This window comes from Leptonychotes weddellii, chromosome 3, assembly GCF_054177405.1.
Source record: "Leptonychotes weddellii isolate Sample4059 chromosome 3, ASM5417740v2, whole genome shotgun sequence".
Classification (NCBI taxonomy): Eukaryota; Metazoa; Chordata; class Mammalia; order Carnivora; family Phocidae; genus Leptonychotes; species Leptonychotes weddellii.
Window position 1 is genome coordinate 4,205,832 of NC_138371.1, and position 9,616 is coordinate 4,215,447.

A 9,616-nucleotide genomic window follows, 5' to 3' on the forward strand; every position below is an offset into this window, starting at 1 on the left:
AGCCCTGGAAGAAGATGGGGCTGGGAAAGGGTGGGAAGGAAGGAAGAGGGATCGGAAGCAAGGAGCCCAGTGGGAAGTGACATCCTGGGGCTACCACCCAGCAGAGCTCCCTGGCCTGTAGAAGTGAGTTCTGAGACAGGCGGGCTGTCCTCGGAGACCCAACTTTGGGGAGCATCCCTGGCAGCCGACCCATCCCAAGCACACGGCGAGCTTGCCAGCCTCACGCCAACTCCATCGCATGCTGCGGAGCCGGGTCCCCCAGCTCACGCCCGGCAGCCTGCTTCCGAAGCCGCCGTTTCAAAGCGCGTGGCCCTCCGCTGGGAGCCCGGGAGCCCGGCCTGCATCCGGGGCCACACACCGATGGTCTGGGTTGTGAAGAGGCTGCTTTCCGCCACAGCAAAGTGCACAAAGCTTATGCTAGGGCTTGAAACTTGGGGTTCGTGTCTGAAGGATGACTGTTTACATAAACATGTCCATGGACACCTGTGTAATAAGGAAACCGTACTGGTTTCTCAAGGATCACAACTCAACTCTTCTGGGAGATCTTCTTTACTTTAAACGTATCCAATGGAGACATTTAAAAACTTCCAAGATTTTTTTTTTTTTTATGTGTGGCAAATTTAGGAAACGGTCCATCTCCTGCTTCCACAGTGTCCAAAGTAAGCTAAAGCCGGAGTCTGTTGCTGCTCCAGCATCTTTTCCAAGCAAAGGTCTCAGGAGATCTGCAGTGCCCAGGGGCTGCAGGAGCCAAGGCATCGATCTGGCAGGAGTGGGAAAGGGAGAGGCTTGCGGGGGCGGCACGCTCTGTACCTGTCCCGATACACTCCTGGCCTGGCCTGTCGGTCTGTCCAGGAGCACTGGCTGGGGCACTCAGCCGGGAAATCTAATTCGGCTAATGAACACTGGAGGCATCTGGATCAGCCCCACGAACCGTGCCCTCCAATACTGGCCACACTCCAGTGGCCGATACTCCGAGGCAATCTCAACTTTGAACGAAATGACTAAGGGCCCTCGCCATGCCAGCCTATTTCCCTCTGAACTTGATTTGATCTCTTACTCTGCCCTGTGTGCAAGAACTGGGCCCAGCTCCCTGGGTTCAGCACGATCCCCAAGCTGAAGGTGGCTGGTGGTGGAGTCTGGGTCCAGCCTCAGCGGGACTGTGAGCAGCACACACGTGCACAAGAAATTCACGTTTGCGCTCATGACAAGGTCCAAACAGCAACATGCTGGTTTGGAAAGGGGCCGCTGCATGGCTCTGCCTAGTGTCTGTTCCAATCCTACATGGTTCATGCCTTCTCAAGCCCGGCGCTCTCAATCCCCCACCACTCACCCTGTTATAGAAGCATTGTTGTTAGACTCCCGTCCTCAGAAAAGCACGCCAGGTTCCTTTTTGGTAAATACATTACCTAGTCATCGAAAGTTAGTGGTAGGCACCACAGCTGGCCCAGTTACTCCACTACTGAGAAACACTTAGTCTTTGTGGAACACTCTATCTACAAATATCAGATTATTTAGCCAGATTCTTTCCCTTCACTCCCTGGAGAGACATGAGCTGTAGGCTATGCTATTTCAGATCAGCGCAGATGGCCATTAACAGTGATGACCAACAGTAATGAAACCCAAAGCCACCAATCTGGGCAGATTTCCCCAATAATTAAGCACTCACAACCAACGCACCCTCGTGGGCTTCCAGCCATAACACAGCCTGGAGACCATCAAGAAAGTGGGCGTCACAGGGCAATCAGTCTAACTGATATCATTGGGTTCTACCATCTTTTGAAATTTCCTGGACTAAAATAATTGGAACATTCTTCATGGTATAGAATTTTAAGGCTTGAATTTACAACACATTCGTATGCTCCCGAATTTGTACTAAGATAAGTCTGGACTCTGCCCATGGGCATCCCTTTGACGTGTCTTCCCATTTTGAGCCAAAGAATGCCAGACTAGATCCGAGGTTAGGGATCTGTAGCTCTCTATCAACTTGGAAGAGAACGCATACCTGGAACTCACTTCTTCTCCAAACTTCCATCCAAAGCTTGGTTGTGGAAATAAAGTCAAAGGAGGATTACAGTGAAGGCATGCCATCTCTCCGTGCTCTAGTAATTAAAATCCATCCCTACATTACACCACTCCTTTAGGGAGGGGTATACCTGCATCAATAAGAGACTGTCGTCATTCATTGAAAAGCACTTTAAAATGATATTGGCTCTTGCCTGCTATATAATTATATAGCAAAGCCCTGCTGTGCTCCTTTTGTGTACTCAAACAATATCCATGCATACGTGTGTGTGTGTGTGTGTAAAGGAGCTGGCAAGCACTGAGGGGCATCACAAGAAGAAGCCCATGTGGGAGAATTTTCGAAGAACTGACTGTGATTCTATTAACTGAGGTGCTGGGATGGGAACTAAGTGGCATTACCCCTCCTGTGGGAACTTTCTGGGACATACTGATGTCACACCTTTTCCCCTTGGCAAGAAGCAGCAGACGTCTCTCCGATCAAGCCTGGGCTTACTAGGCGAGTGCAAGGTGGTCCGAAATGCTCATCAGTTGGACCCCATTTTTTCCTGGTCAGTGAGTCCTAGCAAGAGGAGTATTTTGATTACACTTCTCTCTCCAAACAACCTCTCTCTAAACAACCCAAAGCAACGGGGTCAATAATCTGACCCGTGTTCCCTGACGTGGTTTTAAGAGGATGTGAGCCAGCAAGAGGGCAGCTGATGGGGCAGGGCTGGGGAGAGAACCCACCGGAGAGCCAGCGCTGCTTCGGCGTCCTGTCAGTGGCTGCAGATGACGTGGGAACATCCACAGGCAGGCCTCCTGGAGAAGCAACCTGACTCTACTCCCAAGTCAGCCAAAATAAACCAAGCACAGAGAAGTTTTCTCAGTACACTGTAGAACTGACACCTCAGAAGTCTGCTTCCTGGTAAAGCATGGGAGGCATTCCCATCAACATCAGAAACAAGTCAGGGATGCCTAATGAAACACTTGTGTTGTAACACGGTTCTGAAGGGGAAGGCCATCGCTGCAGGACGCAGAGAAGAAGGGCAATTCGCCCCAGGAAGCAAATGAAACAGTAACGATACCACTTGTTACCTATTATATTGGAAAATGATAGATACGTTACGCTGAAGGTGAACGCTCATGGGAATGAAGGTGTAAGCCCTCTGGCATGTTGCCGGCGGATAAAAACCGATACACTCTTTTCAGGAATCCGGCAAATATATCCAAAGCCATGAGCGCACAAGCACTCTTCAACTCCGGAAGCGACTGCTAGGAATCAGTCCCAGGGAAATGGAGGAGGGCACAGGGATGTCAACAGAGGACACTGATTAGTGACTTAAAACATTAAAAATAATTCAAAGTAAATTTATTTGAGAAACGTCCATTTTGGAGACACTGTTACACCAATCAGGGCCTATCTGCACGATGAGTGTTACATAACCATTAACAATGGCGGCGCACAAGCGTATTCCTGGGCACGGGCAGGTGCACGTGACCTGTCATCATCTAGGGAAGTGGGCACAGACAGCGAGCACAGGCTGACCCCGTGCTCGTGGGAGGAAAAAGCACCTACTCTCAGAAATGGCTGGGAGCACACACCCCAAAATGCTATCAGTCCTGTTCCACAGGTGGTCCTGTGGGAATGATGTTTCTTCAATATCCTTATGTGTAACTTCTTGTTCCTAACTGTAATTTTTAAAGTACTTAAACATCTTTAAGTTAAAAGCTTACCACAGTGATACAATCAGATGAGCAGCTAACACTATATATTCTAATCTATACCTTTATGTACATCAAGACCAATAAATATCAAGCAAGATCCATGGAATGTGTTGTTAGAGAACTGTCATTTACACCCCATTTTCAGATTTTACTTCCTAAGACAACTCACGATGGGTACAATGTCTGCATTTTCCCCCAAAATAAAATGAATTCTGCTCTTAAATCTACCTTCTATAAATCACCAATATATCTCATTTTATTAACACATGCAGAGAAGCTTCTCTTACCTTACGAACGATTTGTGTTCTTATCTGACAATAAAAGCTGAGTCACCAACTGCTTTTAACTTTCCTGTTTTTCTCAGCTGCTCAGAGCGGAGTCCTGGGTTCTGATGTAATTGTTCAGATTTTGTTCTAGATTCTCAGGTATATGCTCACTTTCTTTTTCTTTTGCTACCTGCTCTTGTCTTTTTACTTTCATTGAAAATTTTACTTCATCTGTTCCCTTTATTGTAAGTCCTTGCAGAATTAGAGAACCAGAAATGGGTGTCAGGGAGGGGAAGGGAGAGACACGTGGTCTGACGGAGAGTGAGGGGCGTATGATTTATCTCGTGATGGAGGAGACCCAAGACTACTTTAACTTCAGAGACGAGAGGCCTGCTGCTGTTAGGACCCCCACCCCCGCCACACACAGCGTGGGAGCTGAGCTCCGGGCCTGTCACCTGTGTAAGGGGCCACACTCACATGTAAACTTGGGTGGTACGTCAGCACACCATTGTCACACAGGGTGACGTATTTCTTTTTCCACTCCTTGTTCAGTGATTTGCCGCTCCGCTTCAGCAGCATGCCCTAGGAGGGAAAAGGAGCCACATATTCATTCGTAAATACAAATTATAAAGCCTGCCATAAGTTTTCTTAAAAAGTAGGCACATAGGTAATTCAAGAAATTTTAAACGTTCATTTTTCTCTCGTCATTGTAAAATGGAAATCACACTTATTTTTAGCTTGGTAATTCGGCTTTTCTCTTCTATTTTATGCGTAACGTATATATTCAACCAATTTCCGTGTGTGTGTGTTTAGACTGAACGATGTGCTGTTGGTTCGACAAATGCAATACACCAGCCTCCATGACGCGCCACGTACCTTTCCTTTAACTGAGCAAGCACCTGGAACTAAAGGTATGACGCTTTAATAAAGGAAACCTAAATTTCCTTTTCTAAAAACCACTCATTAACTGAATACTGAAACTCCTGGTATTTACAAATAAGAGCATTTTGCTTTACAGTTTTTCATTCCGGATTTTTAATTTATTAAACGTGAAATTCCATTTGTAAATTTAGTAACAGCATCTAATAGACAAATCGTGGATAATGTAATCCATCTTTAATGGAACCGTATTAGGGCTTCTTGAAAACCATTCAGCATTTGAAGCCAGCATGCTTGAGCATGTTGGACCCAGGCTTCCCTTGACAACTGATGGGAGCTTACTCCTGCTTGAACTACTCATTCCCAGCAAACCTCCCACATCGCCTCCATGCTTTCCTGGGGTGGAAACCCATGGCCAGCACTGAGCTCAGCCTTGACTTGGGGTTTTCCTTCCCTGGAGGGTGGGGGGAGGCTCCACGCCCTCAGGAAACAAGGGAAAGCAAAGCGTCTCCTGGCTTGTTCTTGTTCTTCCTCTCACTGCCCGTTTAGAAACTCACAGGATGGTAAGGATGACTGAGAAGGCACAAGAAGAATGCATGCTAGTTAGCGCACCCGGGCCGAGGCCGAGCTAAGTTCTGAGTGTGAGAAAGAGTGTTACAGAAGCAGAGGTGCCCGTGTGTGTCCTCGTGAGCTTGTACAGCTTCGTCCGAACTCCTAATTCTGCTGTCCCCCAGGAACCACAACACGAGCTAAGAGAAAGGAAGCACTTTTGGGATAATTAGGTTCAAGTTCCAAATACCATGACAATACTGCTTTCTACACCAATTTTCACGAATATAACGGATGACGAGCCAGCTGGGAAGCCTGACTCAACCCCTGAAACGTTTCTGGGGGAAAATATTTCTAAGGTTGAAGAAACTCACAAGTGAACCTTTGGAAGGTCATCCCTTTGCATGTTCTTATTACATGAAGAAAACACACGGCCATCACTCAACATACCTTGATTTCTTAGAACCTAAGAAAAAACAATCTAAACCAAATATGGCACGGAGACCAACAGAGTCAGGCAGGCCCAGAGGAAAATGCTGGTTACAAACCCAGGTGATGTGAGGTCTCCCTGAAGAGGAAGAACTAGGGAGAGGGGCCGTCACTGCTGGTGATTCAACAGTAAATAAGTGATCACTTAAAATCGTAACATTTCCCTCTCTGGCAGATTTCTAAGATTTTTAAACTTAGCTTAACAAAACTTCACAGATGTTCTCCTGTGGGCTCATTTTCCACCATCCATTTCAGATGGAATTCCAACAATACCAGGGGCCAGGGGTCACCTCGGTGTCACCGGTAGCTGAGAGCTGCTCCAGGCCTCAGAAAGCTTTGTCCGTCTGCACTCAGACAAAAATGCAGGCTGCACCCTCACCCAGCCCCGGGGCTCCATGCAGATGGCCCTACATAGCTCCTGGCTAGACTGTGGGTACTTTCACGAGCAAATCCCATATGCACAATTATCCTCTCCCCAGTGGGGGCTGTCAGGACTCACTCCTAAGGAGATAGAGGGAAACAGTCCAACCAGGAGGCAACGAGAGGAGATGACATTGTCGGGGAACTAAAATAGGCTGACTTATCTTGGTGCTGGGAAAACTGAATGTCCAAATCTTGACAATCTTAAATAAAGTCTATGGTTCACCTTGCAGGATAATCTCTGATTATGATTCAAATGCTGTACAAGTCAGCAGGGCTGAAGAACACCCCGGCGTCCTAGGAGCCATGCCTCTGCTCTCCGGCCCAGGTCCCCGCTGGGTTCATTACCCAACCACCCAAGATTTCTGTGCCGATGGAGCCGCTCGGCTGCCCTGCTCCCCGCCTTGGCGCGGCACCCAAGTTAGGGCCCGCCAGCTGCACCCGCCGCTCCATGACTGATAAAAGAGCCCATATCCTCAGAGGCGTCGTGAAGAGACGCATGAGCCCCAATGAGAAGCCGAAGCAGCCACGAGGTGAAGTTCTGTAATCAGACGCTCAATCAGATGACAAATGACAAGACTCAGCAAACAGCTTCTGCGGATTAAAAACGTGTTCTCTTTTAGTTTCTTTTTCTTTTTTTGCTGAAGTTCATTCCAAACACTGATTTTTTTTCAGAGTGTTTGTACCAAGTGAGAACCAGGGGGTTTGAGAGTCTAAAAAGAACCCAGGGGATGCCTGGGTGGCTCAGTCGGTTAAGCGTCTGCCTTCAGCTCAGGTCACGACCCCAGGGTCCTGGGATCGAGTCCCGCGTCCAGCTCCCTGCTCAGTGGGTGTCTGTTTCTCCCTCTGCTTCTGCCTCTCTCTCTGTCTCTCATGAATAAATAAATAAAATCTTTAAAAAAAAATATAAAAAGACCCCAGAGCTTAAACCACTCAGTCCCGACTCTGCTAGACTAGCATTTTTTCACGATTTGTGCCCAGAGTCACCTAGTCCTGCCTGGGCAGCCATATGCCAGGGAGCCCTTGGGTCTGGACAGCTGGAGCTGCGGGAGCAGTGGTCTGCTGCCAGAGGGGTGAGGATGAGCCTGGGTCGTAATTCTGGAGCCACACGGAGAGAGGAGGCCCCCTCTAATGTGCCCTCATTGGGAGGAACCGAGGAGCTACCACAAAGCCCCAGTGAGACATCCCACCACGTGGTTACATATCAGGAGCCCCTTCTTAGTCCCAGACTCTTCCAGAAGTACAACGTCCCAATTGCTCTGCCACAGTGGGGCCCCCCTCTGAACAGAGTCCCCCAACATGCTCAAGAAGGAGAGAAAACCCACTGTGCCCCTTTGGGACAGACTTCTATCAGTGCCATGAGAAGCCTAGTGTCCTGGCAGGCCCTCGCTGCATCAGGCTGAGCCCCTCGGACTTCATCTACGATGCTTCTGCCATCCCGCACTTACACATTGTCTACTTAAGGACCAAGAAAATGGAAAATCTGGAAACAGTTCATTTTCAACTTTTAAAGGCCATGAAGTCATGGTCCCACTTGCCAGAGGATGAGAGAGGCCGGAAGGCTCCCTGCCAGAGACACACATGGGCGGGCAGTTCCCGTCAGCGGGTGCAAATGGGCCTTATGATCCTAAGTCTCTTTGATTCTGTGTTACCCAGGGCGAAACCGTGAGGGTGGATGTCACAACGCATACTTGGTCTATCTTTCAGATACCACTTCTGTACACACGAAAACAATCTCTCGCTTCAGACCGCTTCTCACTGACCAGCTACCACAGCGTGGACATCACTGTGGTTAGGGTTTTATTTAACTCGTAAGTGGCTTATGCATCTATTTTTTAAAAATTTTCCGTTTCAAAACAGTATTGGGCTCACTGCTCTAAGAGCCTTACAACTATTAACCCACAGAGAGCTCACAACCCAACGTAAGCAGTTACTATGATTATCCCCATTTTGCAGGTGAGGCCACTGAGGCACCGAGAGTTTACATAACTTCCCCCACACAGCCAGCACGGCAGCTGGTCCCCAGGGATGGCTCCCCGTGCACCCCGCCTCTAGGGATTCGTGCCCCCGTGGAAATCATCGCACGCGGACTTGGAGATGCCTCTGGCTCACTTGAACCAACAGAAGCAGGGGAAGGGACGCTATCTACGTGGAGTTTAAATGTTAGATTTGGCAGTTCTGTGCTTTGGGGAGGTCTGAGCGAGAAGCCATGCTGTGCTCTGTCTGTGGTCCTGAGCCACCGAAGCACGAGAAACAGTGACTGTTTTCTGAAATCACTAAGTAGATTAAGTAGATAGATCCTCAAGGCAGTGACAGATAAGAAACTCAGAATTAGCACCCTATGCTGCAGTAATAAAATCCACAGACACGTGCCACTGGCTTGGCACCAGGCAGCTGGCTGAGGCTGCAGGACCTGAACAGCTGTTGACGGAGGCAAGAAGGACAGGGAGGAAGACGCTACCTGGGTTTGGACAAAGGGCGCCCCAGCGGGTCAGGGGCAGAGCCATCAGCCGACCTGCTGTCTGCGGGAACGTGAGGCACAGCCGGCTGGCCCGGGGAGCCCGGGAGAGGAGATTTCCGAGCAGAACGCTCACCGTGCTACTGGCTCTTAAGGGGTGGGGGGTGGGGGGGAATCAGGGATGTTCAGCTTTTCAGCAGAATTAGAGAAAATATTCCCAATTTAAACACCAACATAAGAAAAATCATTTCTCATTCCCAGCTTCTCCTGCCAGCAGAAAACTCAGGGTAAGAACTGGCCTCAGAACAAAGATCCAATCCAGGGGATGCCAGGAGATGTGATCTCAGAATGAGGACCCAGCAAGGTTGCAGCAGTTGGACCCTCGTCTTGAGAACTCAAAGATTTAAGGCACGGCCTCACGGACCCTTCCAATTAGAGAGCATGTGTGGACCAGAGACAAGGACCTGTGGGTTGGCTTTTGTCTAATGGAATAAATTACTATTTGATACAAAGGACACCCACAAGGGTTTTAAAGGAATTGTATTCTGTTGGACTAAAAGGCGCAGCGCAAGTCTAAAATGGAAAGAGGCCTCTGACCCTCAAACTAAGACCAGCAGGAAGCAGGCTGAGAGAGCCACACAGCTGCAAAACCAGGCCATTTCTTAGGGAAAAGGAAGGTCGGCTGAGACAGTAGAGCCCCGGGCCCAGGAGGGTGTCCTGGGGAGAGAACACCCCCTCCCCGCCCTGTGCCCTGAGCAGGGTGATTAGCAACATGTGCCTGGCTGGGTTCGGAGCTGCTATGGACTAGACTAGTAACTGCTACAGGCTG

At 48.9% G+C, this 9,616-nt stretch overlaps 1 protein-coding gene across 1 annotated transcript in view; it reads right to left on the minus strand.

Annotated features, from left to right (window-relative positions):
* AGAP1 (ArfGAP with GTPase domain, ankyrin repeat and PH domain 1) overlaps positions 1–9,616 on the minus strand; it is a 370,769-nt gene that overhangs the window by 189,703 nt on the left and 171,450 nt on the right. The window contains exon 11 of the mRNA XM_081815292.1: positions 4,470–4,574. Within this exon, the coding sequence (XP_081671418.1) occupies positions 4,470–4,574 (105 nt within the window). The remainder of the gene's footprint in view (positions 1–4,469; positions 4,575–9,616) is intronic.